Source organism: Sorex araneus, chromosome 6, assembly GCF_027595985.1.
Source record: "Sorex araneus isolate mSorAra2 chromosome 6, mSorAra2.pri, whole genome shotgun sequence".
NCBI lineage: Eukaryota > Metazoa > Chordata > Mammalia > Eulipotyphla > Soricidae > Sorex > Sorex araneus.
The window spans coordinates 7,895,882-7,915,605 of NC_073307.1; the positions used below are offsets into that span (position 1 = coordinate 7,895,882).

General features: G+C 50.7%; 1 protein-coding gene across 1 annotated transcript in view; it reads right to left on the minus strand.

The window, feature by feature from the left end:
- Window positions 1-19,724, minus strand: part of LOC101543665 (protein ZGRF1) — a 35,385-nt gene that overhangs the window by 1,686 nt on the left and 13,975 nt on the right. The window contains exons 7-18 of the mRNA XM_055141920.1: window positions 18,661-18,845; window positions 18,276-18,472; window positions 14,304-14,446; window positions 13,030-13,173; window positions 11,605-11,719; window positions 9,990-10,249; window positions 8,267-8,426; window positions 7,587-7,664; window positions 6,039-6,186; window positions 4,753-4,880; window positions 2,263-2,386; window positions 39-215 (exon numbers count right to left, since the gene is read on the minus strand). Coding sequence (XP_054997895.1) covers window positions 39-215; window positions 2,263-2,386; window positions 4,753-4,880; window positions 6,039-6,186; window positions 7,587-7,664; window positions 8,267-8,426; window positions 9,990-10,249; window positions 11,605-11,719; window positions 13,030-13,173; window positions 14,304-14,446; window positions 18,276-18,472; window positions 18,661-18,845 — 1,859 coding nt within the window. The remainder of the gene's footprint in view (window positions 1-38; window positions 216-2,262; window positions 2,387-4,752; window positions 4,881-6,038; window positions 6,187-7,586; window positions 7,665-8,266; window positions 8,427-9,989; window positions 10,250-11,604; window positions 11,720-13,029; window positions 13,174-14,303; window positions 14,447-18,275; window positions 18,473-18,660; window positions 18,846-19,724) is intronic.

Consider the following 19,724-nt stretch of genomic DNA (forward strand, 5'->3'; position numbering starts at 1 on the left):
CGGACAGTGGCCCTCCTGTGCCTCGGGGCGCCACTGACCTGCTCCAGCCCTCGCACGTTGTAGAAGCACAGAGTGGGGAGCCAGGCCAGCAGCGGGCCCCTCTCTGCGGCGGAAACGCCGTCCAGCAGCCGTCCTTCGTAGAACAGGTCGTTCACGATGGCACTGATGGCAGGGTGGCACCGGTACTGGGTCCTCAGCAGGACCGGCTCGTGACCCTAAGGAGTGCAAATGCAGGAAAGAAAGTACCACGCTATTTTTCCATTGGGGGGCGGGGGGGGACATGGAAAGTACTTTAAAGGTTCTCAAATATTAAAGTTAAATATCAAAGCATTAAATATTACATACTTAATGTTACATTCTTAGGGAGAGCAGTCGAACTCTGCTAAGAAGGATCATAAATCAAAAAGTTCTTAGGTTTTTTTTTTCCTATGTGGGTCACGCCTGGAGATGATAGGGAGTCACTCCTGGCGGTGCTCAGGGGACCATATTGGGTGTGGGTGCTGAGGATTGAAAGGCAAACGCCCTGGCCACTGTCCTATCACTCTGGCTAAGTTCTTAAATTTGGAATGAAACTATGTCCTGGGGGCTTCGTGATAATACAGCACGTAGGACACTTGCCCTGCGTGCCTGTCAAGCCGGGCTCGATCCCCGGCACCCCACACGGATCAGTGCCGGGAGTAAGCCCTGCGCATCGCTGGTGTGCCCCTGCGCCCCCTCCAGGAAAGGGAGAATAAAAACATGTCCATAGCAAACTATTACTTAGCATGACAAAACCATAAAATACAAAACATGTTAAATCCTTTTGTGTTTAAATTGGGCCGGGGGTCGGGGCTGCCCCCAGCAGTGCTCCGACAGAATACTGTTCCTGGCCTTTGCACCCTGCCCAGAGCAGGTGGCACATAACAGAGCACTGACAGAGGAGGCAGACAGGCATCCTGTGCAAAGGACGCGGGGCAGAGAGACAGGGCGATAGGCAGGCGCGCCGGGCACCTACCCCGTGGCTCTTGGATGGGCACCCAGGGGCGCTGAGGGGCGCCACACGCTTCACGACAGCACAGTGCCACGCGTCACCGACAGCTTCAAGTATGGATTCCCCTGAAGCCCCGTCGAGGTCGGCCGCGGGTTTGGGCGAGAGCGGCGGGCACCGCCTGCAGCCGGGGAGCCAGGAACTGGCTCTCGCGCAAGAGGACGAAGCACAGCTAAGCTCACACCAGACCAACAGACTCACCCAGAAGGACCGAGCACTGGGCGGGAAGAGCCAGACGACCACAGCGGGGAGAAGGGGCTGCGGGAAGTCTTCCCCACACTGTGGCTGGCAAAAATTTCATGCTCCAAAAAGCACAAAAGAAGAAAAACTAGAGAAGACTAAAGTGAACTCCCAAAACAAAAAAGACAACCCATCTGATAAGGAATAAACAAAACCTTGAAATACGCCGAATAAAGGAGTTAAGTAGCCAGAAGTTACCCAAAACTCATAAAACTAGAAGTTAGATTTTTTTTTTCTCCTTTAGCGGACAAAGGACTTGAATAGGAATTTTTCTGAAGAAGGTGCAGAAATGGCAAGTAAGAACCTGAATCAGCCTGCTCGGCCTCAGTCAGCTGCTAAGGAGGCCACGCCGAGAGGCCACTCCACGCCCCCTCGGATGGTTCACCAAAAACGGGAAAGAAAGGAGAAAGACTCGAGCACCAAGCGCCAGGAGCTTGGGCAGCGGCCAGGACGGTGGTTCGGGGGGATCAGGGCGTGAGCCCGCAGCTGCCCTGCATGTGTGTGTTCAGGCGTGGAAGCCGGGCGAGTGGCAGAGCATGGTCTAGCACGCCGGGTGCCCTGGGCTCGGTGCCGGGTCCCTCAGCAACACAGGGCTGAGACCCACCGGGAGTGTGCCCCTCCCAACCAGCGTCCAGCCAGCACCACAGAAAAGCACTCGCTCCCCATTTCCCCCTCCCCTGGCCTCTGGTGACCACCACCACACCCACACACAGAATATCCCCTCCCCTCCCCTCTCCTCTCCTCTCCTTTCCTTTCCTTTCTTTTCCTTTCCTTTTAGTTTTGCACTCAGAATCACTCCCGGCAGACTTGGGGAACTAAACTATATGGGATGTCAGTGATCAAACCCAGATCAACTACATGCAAGGCCAAGTGTCCTTCCCACCAAACTCTCTCCAGCCCCTCCCTTTGCCCTGGGAGCTCGCAGAGAGCGTAAATGAAAGTCCGCCTGCCCACCCCGTGTATCGTCAATCCCATACCCGCTTAGCAGCGGTTACCATTAGGCAAAGTCGATCAAACAGCGTTTGTTCCAGTCCGTTTTCGTGAGCGGCGTCGGAGCCCTGAATGGTTGGGGGGAGCTGTTTCGGATCTCCAACGAGAATCAGCTTTTCACATTCAAACCTAAAGACCAAAAACCCAGCAATTAGTGCGCGCAAAGAGGAAAAGCAAGCAGACATCACTAGCTGCAGGCTTCCAACACGCATGTCAGAGTTTGCATGCCTCAAGCGCGCTGCGCTGAAGAAGCCCTTCCTTACCATTGAACGGGGGTCTAAAAAACTCTGTAACAATGTCCAGAATTCTTTACTGATTTAATTTTGCTATATTTAAAAAAAGTCCCATGTTATGTAAATAACTATTTCACAGAACACAATTTCAGAAAAAATGGTTTTTTTTTGTTTTAAATCTATAAATTCTTAGAATGAAAGCTTTCTTAGAAGTCACTTGGCTTAAACCCTGGCTTTACACCTGAAGCCGGTAGGCTCCAGACCCAAATGTCTCTGAGCAGGATAAGGGGGAAATAGTCTGAATTCTGTATAAAACCAACCTGTGTCGGAATCGGAACTGTTTTATTCTAAGGACAAGGCAAGTAACTTAGCTATAGGTGGTTCTAGTGGCGTTCACGCTTATGGCTTTGATACACAAAGTTACTGCCCGCCCTCCCTGCCCTGCTCCCCCAAATGCCCAAGTCTCTCCATTCTTCCTCCTCGTCCTCCTCCCCCTCCTCCTCCTCCCCCCCTCCTCCACCCCTGCCCCGGGTTTGGCGCTCTCGGTTAAACAGCCTAAGGCCAACGGTGTGCTGCGTGTCTTTCTCTGGAGACCGTAGATGACTGAGGTCACCCAGTGTCCGGTCCCCCTCCGCCCATCATGCTCAGTGACAACCCTGCAGTTCCATAAAGCTGCAGCGGCTGCAGGGCTTCATCTATGTCCCTCTGTGGATACCCACCCACCCCTCGTCTTCACGCAGACCCTGGCGGTTGTGCCAAGTGCAGCAGTGGGCATTCCCAGGTGTGCATACATCTTCAAATGGCTTTTGTGTCTGAGGACTAGAGGGTAAGAAGTGGAACTGCGGCTTCACCTGGAAGCTCTATCCTTGGTTTTTTGAGAAGTCGCCATACTGCCCCCTAGAGGCTGAACAGACACAGCGCCCCCTCCAGGGAGTGAGGGGCCCTTTTCCACCACCATCTCACCCACACTGGTTTGTTTGCAGTCTTTTTTATACAGGCCGTTCGATTTGCATCCCCTGATAATAAGTGACAGTGGGCACATTTTCAGGGGGGAGGGCCTGTGGTGGGGGGAGCAGACTGGGGTGGCTGTGTGCAAGGCCAGTGCCTCTGCCTGACAATGAACACTTGTTTTTTCTTTGGCAAAACCAGTTCCCGGGGGCTAGAGATGGAACAGGGGTTAAGGCACTCGCCTTGCACCGGGGGCCTCTGTGGCACCGCATATGGACCCCCAAGCACTGGCAGAAAGCCCTGAGCGCCACCAGATGTGACCCAAGCCCTTTCTCCCCCAAAACAAACAGTGCCTGATCTCATTGCCCTCTATGTTGTTCTCTGCCTGTGTATTTCTGCTCTAATCTCATGATTTCCTTCCTCTACTTTAAGATTTTTCTTTTTTTCTTTTTGGATCATACCAGACAATGCACAGGGGTTACTCCTGGCTCTGCACTCAGGAATTACTCTTGGTGGTGCTCGGGGGACCATATGGGATGCTGGGAATCGAACCTGCGTTGGACGAGTGCAAGGCAAACGCCCTCCCCGCTGTGCTATGGCTCCAGCCCTACTTTGAGATTTCTCTGCTGTTCTTCTTTCTTTTTTTTCCTTTTCTTTGCTGTTCTTTTTCCGTTTTCCCAGGCTGTGCGGTTCGGTACTGATTTGGCTTTCTCCTGGCTTTGCTGTGAGCTGGTGTGGCTGTGAATTCCCCGCTTGGTCCTGTGTTGCCGGGGCCCATCTGTTTGATAGCCCGTGTCTTCCCTCTTAGTCATTCTTATCCACCCCGAGGGAGCTTTTATTTCTTCCTTATTTCCTTATTGGCTCAATAGTTTTTTAACTGCACGTTGTTCAGTTTCCAAATGTTGCAGCTTTTCCCAACTTTCTTTTGACAGTTAATTTCCACCTTCCTGACATAGAAATATAGTCTGAAGAAATTCTTGGTCTGATTTCATTGTTGGAACTTTATGGGTATTTAAATGTGTCCGGCACATTTGAATGTGTCAGGCATATGCTTGCCTGGCATGCAGCCGACCCAGGTTCAATCCCCAGCACCCCACATGGTTCCCTGAGCACCGCCAGGAGTATTCTCTGAGTGCAGGGTCAGGAGTAAGCTTTGAGCACCGCTGGGTGTGGCCCCAAAACAAAACAAAACAAAAATCAGTTTAATACCCGCTTTGCTAAAGATGACTGCTAAAGCTTGGTGAAGGCTGGAACCGAGGACACGCCTAGAAGACTGTGACAGCTGACAGCCCCGGGGAAAGAACAGTGCGGTACCTTGCGATGGGGAGGAGAGAGGCCGGCTCGGTGATCTGACTACACTCATCCAGCACGACCACCGGGAACTTGAGGTCGTTCAGGCACGGGAAGGGGCAGGCGGCACAGGTCACGCCGACCACCCGGACCTTCGTGACGATGAGAAATTGTTAGTGTCGTTATCAAGAAATAAGAGGATGTGTTTAGCAAAGCACTTAAAGGCTAAAGCCAGAAAGTGAGCTTGTCCTAATTCAATGACCAGCAATCAGGTGGGGACACTGGTGCTGGGAAATGGACACTGTACGGCTGACACCGAACCATGAAAAGCTTTGTAAGGTCTCATCACCGTGATTCAGTGGAAAAAAATCACAAAAAAGTAATAATTACCAGCAACTGGAAATCATAGGTCACATGATGTGCACATTCTCACTATTCCACCATATAAGATGGAGATCGTGGAAGAGAGATTCTTAAGCCACCAGCCCTTCAGCAGACAATAATGAAAGGCACATTCTGGTTTTCAGAGGAAAGGGGTTATAACTCCAAACATTTTTAAAATGCCCAGGAAGACACACATATTTTCTCTCTCTGGATAAGGCGGAGGGAAAACAGCCTGTAGTAATGTGCCAACATAGGACCAGTCTCCCCAGAGGGCACTGAGCAAGTCGGTGGCCTTAATCCCCTTCACCCTCGGCACACTATGTCTTCATTGGTGAAGGCCAAGATGGCCAAGACCAACTCATTCTGAATGATGTAAATTAAAACTGACACGTGTTCTGAAGTATCCTTGACTCGCATAAAAATAGTCTTAAGTAGCTGAGTAGAACACCATTATTCTCAAAAAAAAAAAAAAAAACCTTGTTAAAGCTAATAGTTAATCCTCAGTGCTAAGTGTAAATGAGAGGAGAGTGGATGGATTTTCTAGTCGGACGTGGTCACTGGTGGTGTGGTCACTGACTGAGCGTTCAGCAACTACACATTCACATAGATGTAATTATCATCGTGCGAGATACATAATTTTATATGTGCATGTAATAGACATACAGACTTCTCCCCCTTCTAACAACGTGAAGTATAATGACAGTTTAGCGCAGGGACAGACTGAGTGACCTTACTTCTGGCCCAGAACGTGGACCCGAGAGCGCAGGCGCCCTGGGAGAGCAGCCGGGCAGACCGCGCGGGGCTTGGGCCCGGGCATGGCCCTTCTCTCCATCAGGATCTCCTGGGATTAGACCCGCCCGCTCTCCTCAGGGGGAGGGAGAAGGCCCGGCGCAGAGCTGAGTCCCCAGGACCCTGCGGGGAGTCACCTGTCGAAGCAGCTTCCTGTTGGTGCCCAGCTTATGCTGCTCGAGGCTCCTCCTCACGTACACCCTCTCCGCGGGGCTCAGGTCTGCCCGCAGCAGCGCCTGCAGCTCCTGCAGCTGCTCGCTGTCGCTCTCGGAGCCTGCGTGCAAGCTAAAGAAACCCTCTGTAAAGAAATCTCTCAAGTATCATGCTAAGTGAAATGGGTCAGAGAGGGACAGACAGAGGGACTGCACCCATTTGTGGAGTATAGAATAACATCACGTGAGGCTGATACCCAAGGACAGTAGATACAAGGGCCAGGGGGTCTCCACAGCTAGAAGCCTGCTTCATGAGCGGAGGGGAGAAGGCAGATGGAATAGAGAAGGGATCACTAAGAAAATGATGGCTGGAAGAACCAGTCAGGATGGGAGATGTGTGCCGAAAGGAGATAATGGACCAAACATGATGACCTCTCAGTGTCTGTGTTGCAAGCCATAATGCCCAAAAGTAGAGAGAGAGTGTGGGGAATATTGTCTGCCATGGAGGCGGGGGGTGGGGGGGGCGGGAAAGGGGGTGTATACTGGGGATAGTGGTGGTGGGGAATGTGCACTGGTGGAGGGATGGGTGTTTGATCATTGTGAGACTGTAACCCAAACATAAAAGCTCATAACAAAAAAAAAAAGTCTATTAAGTCCCTTTTTTAAAAATTTTTATATTGGGGGACCACGCCTAGCAGTGCTCAGGCCTGAGTCCAGGCTCTGAGCTCGGGAATCACTTCCTGGTGGTGCTCTGGGGACCATATGGGATGCCGGGGATTGAGCCCAGGCTGGCCATGTGCAAGGCAAGTGCCTTACCTGCTGTATCATCACTCTGGCTCCAGTCATCATTTTGAAAAACATTACCAAAAGCTCCTTGTAGAGTGCCACCCCTGCCTGTGTTCAGTCCCCAGCATGGTAAAAAGACAAATGAAAACTCAATAAACAGAAAGTCAAATATGTTTTGTCCAAGTTAACCAAGAGAAAGAGAAGACTGTTATCATCTTGTGTGTAAAAATACTGGGGGGACTAGAGAGCTAGTACAGCAGGTAGGGCGCTTGCCTTGGACAGGGCTGCCCTAGGCTCAGTCCCCAGCACCCCATATGGTCCCCTGTGCACTGCCAGGAGTGATCCCTGAATGCAGAGCCAGGAGTATCCCCTGAGCATTGCCAGGTGTGGCCCCCAAACAAACAAACAAAACAAAATACTGGGTACTTCAACTATAATAACATTAATTGCTTAATTTAATAAAATAATAAATACAATCTAAATGTAAGGTAAGAGTCAGATAAAATTCTTTTGCGAACATTCTGTGCATTCAGAATTTAGTATTCTTGGGCTGGAGAGATAGTACAGTGGGTAAGGCCTTGCATACAGCCAACCCAGGCTCAATCCCAACATCCCAAATGGTCCTCTATGCACTGTCAGGAGTGACTCCTGAGTGCAGAGCCAGGTAGAACCCCTGAGCACTGCTGGGTGTGGCCCCCCAAACAAACAAGCAAACAAACAAACAAAACAATACTTTAGTGTTCTTACCTATAAGGTAAAATTGGCTTGGCAATCTTCCTAATACTGCCAACTCTGACAAACTTTTCAAATCCCAGACTGAGAAGCCTTTAAAGAGGAGGTAAATAAATTCTCATTATTGATAAAATAGGAGATGAAAGTCTCATGTGACCAAAGTTACTTTTGTGTAACAGGACTATTTTGTACGTGTAGAATTCCATGTTAAGTGCCTATATGTTCCTTGGCTAATCCTGTGCTAACCTTGTCAAGTTTGGTATATTTTTTTTCTCCTGCTACAAGTCAGGCTGGTACTGGGGCGGAGCAACGGTACAACAGGGAGGGCATTTGCTTTGCACATGGTGGACCCGGGTTGGGTCCCTGACATCCCATATGGTCCCCCAGCACCGCCAGGAGTACTTCCTGAGTGCAAAGCCAGGAAAAGGCAAGCCCTTTCAATAACTGAGCATTCCTGAGTGTGACCCAAAAGAAAATAAATAAATAAATGAAAACAACCAAGTCAGGTTGGTACTATGTTATGGTTGCGGGCGCATGCACTGCACCTTATATTTCTTATATTTCATATCTTTCTTACATGAAAGGCCTTATATTTCTGGCATGCCCTGCAAGAACAATATAAACAGACGGGGGGGACTGCCTCTCAGAGCAGTGACTGAACGCATTCCCGAGTCCCACACGGCCGCCACACCTACCCAAGGAGCACTCTGTCCACAGCCACGTTGGTGGAGGAGGAAATCAGCACTTTCCACGGCCGAGCGTCCCCCAGGGGCGCAGTCTCGCTCTGCTCAAACAGCTGCACAAAGAACAAGACCACCAGTGCCAGCAAGTAACTCTTTCCTGCTCCGAAAACACCTGAGCATGTTGGGGGAGGGAGGAAAATAAAGGCGCCGTATAAATCCTGAAATCGCCAGACACGCTTCACCCGTGTCCCGCCCCCTCCCCACGGAATCCACACAGCGAGCACTGCGCGCACACGAGGTGCCCAGCAGGGCCAACACCGGGAGCCTCGGCGCCAGCAGGCCCTGGGCACTCGGGGAGGGACGGGGGGGGGGGGGGGGGGGAGGGGGAACAATAGGCAGCCGGGATGGTCGGAACCAAGGCGGAGAGGGAAGCGCAGTTTTTCTCCCTGGGGGAGGCGGGGCCGCCAGAGTAAGAAGGAGCAGAGCTCAGTGTGCCGACAGCTGTCCCAGAGCGCTGAGGCCAGGAGGGGCGCGCGAGCTGTATGAGGGACCCCCGTCCCGCCCGCACCCAGCCGGAAGTCAGCTCTGGCAGAACAGGTGGCAGCTAAGTGCTCCGCAGGCCACGGCAGGAAGCCCCAGGAGTGTGTTCCCTGCCGCTCTGCGTCAGCGTTGGCTCACGGCCGAGGAAGCAGAAGGGGATTTTAAGCAATGAATCTGACTTGATCTGCTTGTTTAGGGAAAATGACGCCAGAAGAGAGTGCAGCGGGGAGGGGCTCGCCTTGCTCACTGGCATCGCCTACGTCCCTGGAGCCCCACCAGGAGGGAACCCGGAGGAAGCCCTGAGCACCAACCTCACCCTCTAAAACCAAACCCAAACACCAGTTAGGTGACAGGACGGAGAAAAGCAGGACCAAAGGATCAGTGATAAAGTGGTGTGGGGTCGGCATCACACTATACGCTCACTTTACTAAGTGCCACCAAGCCGGGCACCTTGCTGGGCCTTGACGAATGCAGCGTATTCATGGAGTCCTGCAGCCTCTGAGGGCCAGGCTGTCTGCAGCCACCCTGCAGTGCAGAGAATGAGCTCAGTGCTCAGTGCTCACGCTCTCATTGCAAGGAGACAGGCAAGCATGGACCGGGGGAGCCGGGAGTGCGAAGGGACACAGAAGGCGCAGCTGAGTGACGGGCTGACGGAGACCAGCTCTGAGGGAGAGGGAAGATGAGGAGGAAGAGGTATCCAGCTGGGCCAGCAGGGGTGGGGTGTATACCCCAAAACATGGCCAAAAGTCAGCGCGGCTTCCAGGCGGGAGTCTGCGGGAGGGAGTGAGCTAAAGAGGCAGAGAACGAGGTCAGGTGTCGGATTATCCCCTGCCCTGGATGGACACGTCCACAGGTGGGGGTGGGGGGCGCTGCAGTTCCTCTTAGGGACTCAGTTCCGGATGCAGAGGAGGCCGAGGAGCAGGGCCGAGCAGCGAGCAGGCAGGAGGCTGGGAGTGATTGACAGCAGGCCCTCCTGGGCCCGGCTGAAGCCCACTGCTGAGTGCCGGGCACGGGCACCTGACTCCTACCCGAGACCCTCAGAGTGTGGGCAGGATGGACTCGGCCCCCAGATGCACAGCTCGGCTCCGCCTGAGTGGCGGGTCCCCTCTGATCTTTCACCTGGCGTTACTCCGGAATCTGACTTTTGGAGGGACTCTGAGGAGTGCCGGCCGCTGTTCTCGCGCTCGCTTCTTACCGTGGATGATGGTGATGGGCCGGGCAGGGCCGCGCGGGGCCGTGTCGTCCGGGATGGGCTGTGGCGCCATCATCCGCGCGATCTGGTTCAGCGCTGCAGCCTGGTCCTGGTTTAGCCCGTGGGCCTGGGCCAACTCGCTGGCCAAGCGCATTGTGGCTCCCAGGCCGGGCAGCTCAGGTCGAGGCCTGACGCCTGAGAAGGCCGGGGGCGTGAATTTTCTCGTACTGACGGGTTTGCTGGTCGCTGGAGTTGATGAAGACCTAGCAGAGGGGTGGGGGGGAAATCAAGGGGAAAACATGGCTTTTTAAAGTTAGTGAGAGACTCATTTGTAATGAAGCCTTTATTTATAGCCTCCTGGGGGGAGTTTCAGTGGGCGCAGACGGATACATGCCCTTATTTTCAGGGTAGGAAGAATAAGGGACTCGAGAGTTGGTACAGCAGGTAAGGTGATTGCCTTGCATGCCGCCAACCCAGGTTCAATCCCCAGCACCCCACGTGGTCCCCTGAGCCCGGCTAGCAGTGACCCCTGAGCTCAGAGCCAGGAGTAAGCCCGAGCACTGCTAAGTACGGCTCCAAAACGAAAAAGCAAAAACGAAACTAGATCTTTTCTATCATTTTAATGTACTTAATAAATTCACTTCCCGTTTTTAAAATGAAGTTGGAATTTTTACATTCACTGATGTAAATTTAAAATAGAGATGAGAACGGGGCTGGAGAGACAGTTCAGTGGGTAAGGTGCCTGCCTTGCACGTGGCCGACCGGGGTCCAATCCCCAGCACCACATATGATCTGAACACAGAGCAAGGACTGAGCCCTGGGCACCTCTGGGTGCGGCTCCTCACCCCTCACCCCCCAAAAAAATCATTTCTGAGGCTGGGAATTTGACTTGAAGAATGGAACCGAGAAAGATATCTCAGTGGGGCGAGCTCCTACCTGTCCTCCGTGCCCCGGGCCTCATCTGCTCCCCTGAGCACTGCCGGGTGTGGCCTTAAACATAGCTACCAAAGCACCTGGGTTTGACCCCAGGAATTATCCCCCAAGCCAGGAATAAACTCCCGGCACCTCCAGGTGTGGTCAAAACACACAGACACACAGACACAGACACACACACAGACACACACACAGACACACAGACACAGACACACACACACACACACACACACACACACACACACACCATCACAAACACAATTTCCTAACAACAGGGAAAAACCATAGTGCTATTTATGAGAAAACTATGGTGCTATTTATGAGTTCCAACTACGATAAGTAGATGGAAAGATGGACACATGGGAAAGGAAGAATGTTTCCCTTTCTCAAATTTTACTTTTAACTACTGAAAGCAATTTCAGGCTGAAAGATCATTAAACTTTTACTGGAAACATTTTTGTAATGTCATTTTATTATATTTTCATGTTTATATTTAACCTCTAATTTTTTGTTTGTTTGGGGGCCACATCTGGCAGTGCTCACCCAGCACAGTGCTCACGGGACCATATGGTAGCAGAGATCCGAGCCCACGCTGGAGTGCTCTGCTGACAGTGTTCTGAGCTACTTGCCCAGCCCCAGTCTCCGTTTATGAAAGTCAGGGAAGCAAAAGTAAGCGACGACTCACATTGTTAGCAGGGACTGTGTGAGAGGCAGCGTGGCTGGATTGAAGTGGTCTTGAATATTTTTCAAAGTGGTCAGCTCCGTGCTGGCATTACAGACCAACAACGCATGCACCACGGCTGGAGAGAGAACACTGAGAGTGAACCTTTAATGTATGGAAACAAGCCAGGAAGAAACACAACAAACACCCCTGTCACTGTCACTGTCATCTCGTTATTCATTGATTTGCTCAAGTGGGCACCAGTAACGTCGCCATTGGGAGACTTGTTACTGTCTTTGGCATATCGAATATACCACGGGTAGCTTGCCAGGCTCTGCCGTGTGGGTGGGATATTCTCGGTAGCTTGCCGGGCTCTCTAAGAGGGACGGAGGAATCGAACCCAGGCCAGCCATGTGCAAGGCAAATGCCCTACCCGATGTGCTATTGCTCCAGCCCTGAATCACCCCCTATCATGAATTAATCACAGGCCATACCCTAAACCCTTGCGTATATGCAGAGGTCCCGTGAGCCATTAAACCGAGAGCTCTCCACTCACTCACCTTTCCATGCGGGTCCCCTAAAGCGAGGGGTCAATCCAGACTCCACACAGCAGCACGCGGGCACGCACAGGCTGAAGGAACGACTCAGCAGGGCAGGACGGGATAACGGGAGGGAGTCTTGCCAACCAGGCTCTGCCCATTTGGGTGTTTGGGTCGCACCTGGTGGTGCCAGGGGCTCCTCCCAACCCTATGTTCGGGGTGATTCCCGAAAAGTGCTCGGGGACCGTGCAGGGCCAGCACTGAGTTTCCTGCATGAGAAGCGTGCACTGACCATTGAGCTGGCTCATGGCCTTGCCGTCCTTTTCCAACAGAAACTAAGGTGCGTGAGGGGCCAAAGTGATAGTGCAATGGGGACAGCGTCTTTGCCTTGCACACAAACTTTTTTGTCAGATCCCCAGTGCCCTGTATGGTCCCCTGAGCCCCACCAGGAGTGATTCCTGAGCGCAGAGCATGGAGCAATCCCTGAGCATAGCTGGGTGTGGCCCAAACACAAAGAAAGGTAAGAGGTGGAGGCCAGGGACAGTAGGGCTAGGGACAGGCACCCTGGGTTTAACCCCTGGCACCCAGGTGGTCCTCTGAGCCCCTCCAGGACTGATCCCCGAGTGCACAACCAGGAGTAAGCGCCAAGCACTCTTGGGTGGGGTCTCCACCCAAAAGATGGGTCCAGGGCCGGAGCGACAGCACAGCAGGGAGGGCGTTTGCCTTGAACGTGGCCGACCCAGGTTCGATCCCCGGCATCCCATATGGTCCCCCAAGCACTGCCAGGAGTAATTCCTTGAGTGCAAAGCCAGGAGTAACCCCTGAGCATCGCTGGGTGTGACCCAAAAAGAAAAAAGAAAAAAAAAAAAAGATGGGTCCATTAATAGTTGCTTAAAAGAAACACACTTACTGTTAGTGGGCCAGTTGGAGGGGAAATAACCCTTCAGGGGCAGCAGCTCCACTTCACTGACAGATGAAGGCCCGAAGAAAGCGCTGCACGCAATGAAAGTGTCCAACTCAAAGTCCAGGGTTTTTGAAACCACCCAGAGATCATCTGGAAAGACAAGATTTTGTTTGTTTGTCTGGGGGTTATACCCGGCAGTGCTCAGTGGCTACTCCTGGCTCTGTGCTCAGGGGGTCATGTAGGGCACTGGGGATGGAACCAGGGTTGGCCGAGGCTCTACAATGGTACTATCTTTCCAGCCCCCAAGAAATGACAATAGTATGACTGAAACTCAAACATGAAACTTGTAACTGAATCTCACAGTGATTCAATAAAAAAAAAAAAAAAATGCCCTGGGGCCGGAGTGATAGGATAGCCGGGAGGGCATTTGTCTTGCACGCGGCCGACCTGGGACTGATCCCCGGCATCCCATGTGGTCCCCCAGCACTGCCAGAATAATTCCCAAGTGCAGAGCCAGGAGTAACTCCTGAGCTTTGCCGGATGTAACCCCAAAAGCCAAAAAAAGACATAAAACAAAAAACCAAACAATGTTTTCCCAGGGCCCAGAGACATAGTACAGCAGGCAGAATGCCTGCCTTGTCCATGGCTGACCGGGTTTGACCCCAGCACCCCATATGGTCCCCCTACCCGCTGTGCTATCGCTCCAGCTCCCAGCACATTCCTTCTTACTCTCTCTCCTTTTGGGTGTTAGGGTTTGCAATACAGGTAGTACGTGGCCATCATGTTGGTCCATAGTCTGCTTTCAGCACGCATCTCCCATCCTGAGCGGGCCCTCCAAGCATCATTCACTTAGTGGTCCCTTCTCTATCCCAGCTGCCTTTTTCCCCAGCATGTGAGGCCGGCTTCTAAGCCGTGGAGCCATCCTCCTGGCTCTTATCTCTATTATCCTTGGGCGTTAGCTTCCCATTCTGTTACTTTATATTCCACAAATGAGTGCAGTCATTCTCTGTCCCTCTCTCTCTGACTCATTTCACTTAGCATGATACTCTCCATGTTGATCCACTATTAAAAAAAAAAAAACGAGCAGAAAGAGTTCAGAGTGCTGGTCACATGCTCGGCGTGCACAGGACCCTGGGTTTGATCCTGAAACCACAGGGACTCAGGAGGCCTCAAACAAAATGAAAGACTTTAAAGAGGAAATGTTTCTGCGAGGTGCGCAGCCGTGGGTGGGTGACAAGGCTTAGGTGCGATCACGCTGTCATCAGATGAGAGCCTCTCACCTTTGCTGTAAGTTGAAGAACTTTCCTTCCGACTCAGCTTAAGATAAAGTTTGCTTTTAGGCTCATCATTACAGAATTCAGAATTCATAGGAGCAAATTTCTTTAGTTTGCCATACTGTTTTCTTTGAAAATCAAATCCTTTTCTGCAAAATAAATAAACAAAAAATGATTTTGAATATGAGGCAAACATTTTGAGCTGAGCTATGACTTACATGCAGTATATTAGTTTCATGACACTAATATGTTGGTATATGACACAAATCCCGACTACAGTGCAAGTCTTGTAACAGCCATCACCACAATTCCAAACTTTTCTTTGGCTCATGAAGAGAACTTTTAAGACCTATCCTCTGACTTTCAAATTTATAGTAAAACTGGTTAGCCTCATACTAAAATAATTGGGACCATTTATGCATCACATTTGTGCATGAACAAATATTAAAACAAAATGGATTAAAGACCTCAATATTAAACCTAAATCTATAAAATTCACCTAAGAAACAGATGCAGAACTCTTCATGATACTGACTTCAAAAGCGTCTCAATGACTAAGAAAAAATAGAGCAAAAAAGAAAAACGAAAAAACCCAAATAGGATTACATCAAGCTAAAAAGCTTCTGCACTGCAAATGAGACAATGAAAAAAACAAAAATAAAAAAGATACCCTTATGAGTGGGAAAAAAAATATTCACTCACCACACTTCTGGCAAAAAGATAATATTCATGATTTATACAGCACTGGCAAAACTTTAAAAAAATAAATAAATAAAGACAAATCACCCCATCCAAAGATCGGGGAGAGAAGCAGAGTAAACACATCTTCAAGACATACAGGCACACGGCCAATAGATCTATGGAAAAATATTCTTTGTTACTGATTACCAGGGAACTGCAAATCAAAATGACAATGAGATGCCTCTCACAAGAGTAAGAACAGTAAATTATGTCAAAGGACAAACATATCTGTGTTGGCGGGGTGCAGGGAAAAAGGAATCCTCATACACTGGGTAGGGACTTCGTAGGGTCCAGCCACTGTGGAAAACAGTATGGACACGTCTCAAAAAATGAAGACCAGGGGCTGGAGTGATAGCACAGCGGGTAGGGCGTTTGCCTTGCACGCAGCCGACCCGGGTTCGATTCCCAGCATCCCATATGGTCCCCTGGGCACTGCCAGGACTGATTTCTGAGTGCAGAGCCAGGAGTAATGCCTGAGCATTGCCGGGTGTGACCCAAAGAGAGAAAAAAAAAATGAAGACCAGAGTTTCTATATGACCCAGCAATTGTTTCTTGGCACCTACCCCCCAAACATACAAACATTCTTTTGAGGGGCTGGAGAAATAGTACAGCGGGTTGGGTGTTTGCCTTGCATGCTGCCGACCCAGGTTTGATCCCTGGCATTACATATGGCTCTGTCCTGAGTGCAGAGCCAGGAGTGACCCCTGAGCATTGCTGGGTGGGACCCAAGACAAATAAGGAAACGGAAACATTCATTTGAGAAGATATATATGCTCCTGTGTCCAATGCAGCAATATTCACACTAGCCAAGATATTGGAGCCGGAACAACAGTACAGCGGGCAAAGCGCTTGTCTTATTCAAGGCCAACCCCGGCTCAATCCCTGGCACTCAGTATGGTTCCCCGAGTCCCACCAAGGGTGGCCCCTAAGCATAGAGCTAGAAGTAAGCTCTGAGCACCACTGGGCCAAAAACCAAAAAGATAAACAAACAAAAAAATTCAGGGTGTATGTATGCTTTTATACATGCAAACAAAATAGAATATTGTGACAAGAGAAAAAACAGCAACTCAACTCACAAAATTAACATTAATCTTAAAAGAGATACATTTTATTCTATCAAGGTGCTGGGAGCGGGTACAGGGGCTAGTGTGTGCCTGACCTGGGGTCAGCCCCTGGCACCACAAGCTTCCAAGCATCTCTGGGGGGGGGCCTCGAGGCCTAAGCCCCACTGCTTGGGGGGGTCCTACCACTGAACTTCTGGCCCAGTGGCCAAATATCAAGGGCAGTGGCCCCCGACCCCCTGAAAACAATTTGGACATCCACCACTACCCACAAGAAATTATCTTAGATACTGAGTACCTCCGTTTATATAACTTTCAAAGGGTATTAACAAATAACCCACCATATCTATTTTCTAGGTCATTATATGATTAAAATAATATATGCAATTACTAGGCGTTCCTGGTGTGTGTGTGTGTTTGTGTGTGTGTGTGTGTGCGTGCGTGTGTGTGTGTGTGTGTGTGTGTGTGTGTGTGTGTGTGTGTAAAACAGTATGGACATGTCTCAAAAAATAAAGACCAGCGGCTGCAGCGATAGCATAGCGGGTAGGGTGTTTGCCTTGCACACACAAAATTTCTCAATAAGTATTACCAGCAAATTACTATGCAGATGGTCATTATGTTTACCTTTTGGATAATCCTACCTTTAAAAGATGTTTTACCAAAAGCAGCATTGTCTTCTTTTTTGGGCAGGGACTACACTGGGCATCTCTCCCAGAGCTTGCGCTTGAGGATGCTGCCGTGCAGGGGACAGGCCCTGGGACCACCCCCCCCCCAGGCAGAGGCTGCAGTACCCTTTGGCCTGTCCCTCTGGGCCTCTGCTGGTTTTGATTCAGGCCACGCTGGGCTGTGCTCAGGGCTACTCCTGCTCTGCAGCTGGGGGTCCCTCCTGGCAGGACTTGGATCAAACAGGTGGACTGCACACAAAGCAAGCACCTCGCCCCCTGGGCTATCTCCCTGGCCCTCTATTTTTTACTTTTAACACGTGCTCCAGGCTCATGAAAGTCCTTACCTATCTGATAAAGATCATCAGAATTTTTATCAGATAGGTAATTTTTATCATCTGCACTAATAAGAATTAATCTTATGGTTTGTTGGACTTCCCTGAGGATTGTGACAGATGTATTAAACTAGGTAGAGCTGTAGGGGAGGCCAGGCGGTGTAAGCCTGGCGAGGCTGAGGCCCTAAGTTTGATCCCTAATGCTGCAGGCTCCTCCCAAAAAGCACCAGGCCCGAATGCTGAGCCCAAGAAATAAGTCAAGTGGGGCTAGAGCAATAGCACAGCGGGTAGGGCGTTTGCCTTGCACACGGTTGACCCGGGTTTGATTCCCAGCATCCTATATGGTCCCCTGAGCACCGCCAGGAGTGATTCCTGAGTGCATGAGCCAGGAGTAACCCCTGTGCATTGCCGGGTATGACCCAAAAAGCAAAAAAAAAAAAAAAAAAGAAAGAAGTAAAGTGGCTTGAAGAGTGGCATTCTAGCGCCGGGCAAAGGCTCCGTGGTGGAGGACAAGCCTCACGTAGGACATGCCTGAGATCTTGGGTTGACCCCAGGCATGACAAAGAGATCATTCCTGCAGTGACTGTGGCATTGCTGATGCTGACAGACAGAGGACAGAGGGCCCCAGAAATATCGGGGGGGGGGGACGGACATCTTCCTGTTTGACTGTTCCCCCAAGGCAGAGATGAAGGTATCCTGTATTTCCAATGCCTTCCCCATCTCAAACACCTAGAAAACTGTGAGCTGTCAGCGTGGCTGTCCTCTGACATAACTAGAGGCCATTACCTGGTCAACCTAAGGCACACTGCACTGCGGCTGGAGCGACAGTACAGAGGAGAGGGCATTTGCCTTGCACGTGGCCCACCCAGGTTCAATTCCCGTACCCCATGTAGTCCCCTGAGCCCGCCAAGAGTAATTCCTGAGTGCAGGGTCAGGAGTAGTCCGTAAGCACCGCCAGGAGTGGCCCCCAAATCCAAAAGCTAAATAAATTTTTTAAAAAATAAGACACAGCTCACTAAGGGGGCTGGAGCGATCGTACAGCACGTAGGGCATCTGTCTTGCACAAGGCTGGCCTGGGTTGGATCCCCAGCACCCCGTATGGTCCCCGGAGCCCGCCAAGAGCCCCCTAAGCACTGCTGAGTGTGCCCGAGAACAAAGGCAAGCCACAGAACGCCACACCTCAACAAAAGCTGGCACTCCTCATACACGGGGATCTTCTGGCTTCTCAAGTACAAGCCGATGCTCTTGATGTCACTTAGAACCTTGACAGGTGGGGACTCTCCCGGCAGTAAGTTTCCTGGAGTTACTGCTTCAAACCACTTGAAAAACTTACACTGGTCAGCTTTGGGTCCATCACAGGCATAAAAGAGACGACCCTAGTGGGGGAAAAAAAAGATAGTAAGCTGGTACAAAAGGCAACATTTTTATTTTTTAATCTGTGCATGTTGTCTGTTAAGACTTTGACAAACACTGCTTGCATCAAAATACACCAGTGAACTAGTTATTCTACAGTTAGAGGTGTCCTTCACGGCAGGGAGGGGAGGGAAGAAAGGAGGAGCAGGACCTTGTTGGGACCGTCCTTTTTCACCATGACAAGCTTTGCAGGTTGCTGATGGTGGCAGGACGGCACGCTCTTTCCCGGGCCTTTTGGTTCTTCTCCTTTGGGCGATGTGTAAAACGAAATGTCCACTTTTGCGAGGGCTCTGTGCAGCCTCTGGGCCAATCCAAATAGCATTATATTTAGATGTTCTACCAAAAAGCACATCAAAGATAGTACGGATGAAAATGAAATACAAAGTAGTTTGCCTGTATTGCATCTGCTATTCGTTAGCTGGGTTAGTTCTCTTTTTAACAGTGAGCTAAAAACCTCATACTAAAATCCATTTCTTTTTCTTTTTTTGGGTCACACCTGGCAATGCAAGGGGTTACTCCTGGCTCTGCACTCAGGAATCACCCTGGTGGTGCTCAGGGGACCATATGGGATGCTGGGAATCGAACCCAGGTCAGCCACATCCAAGGCAAACACCCTATCCGCTGTCCTATTGCTCCAGCCCTTAAAATCCATTTTCTTATTGGTTTGTTTGGTTTATTTTTTTTTCTTTTGCTTTTTGGGTCACACCCAGCGATGCTCAGGGGTTACTCCTGGCTTTGCACTCAGGAATTGCTCCTGGCAGTGCTTGGGGGACCATATGGGATGCCAGGGATCGAACCCGGGTCGGCCGCGTGAAAGGCAAACGCCCTACCCGCTGTGCTATCGCTCTGGCCCTGATTTTCTTATTGGTTTGTTTGTTTTGGGGTCACACCTGGCAGTGATCAGGGGTTACTCCTATCTCTGTGCTCAGAAATTGCTCTTGCCAGTGCTTGCCAGGGAAACTTATGGGATGTCAGGATCGAACCTGAGTTGGCTGCATGCCAGAAAGAGCACAGGAGGTGAGGCACTTGCCCTATACGTGGCTGTGTGGCCAGGACCCAGGACCCAGGCTCAAATTCTTGACAACGCTTATAGTCTGAGCACCGCTAAGGCTCACTCCTGAGCAGAGCCAGGCGCAGTATGCACGCCCCACTGCAAACACCTGATTTAATTAAATTAATCATGGAACCATGCGCCATACTTAAAATTTTCCACTT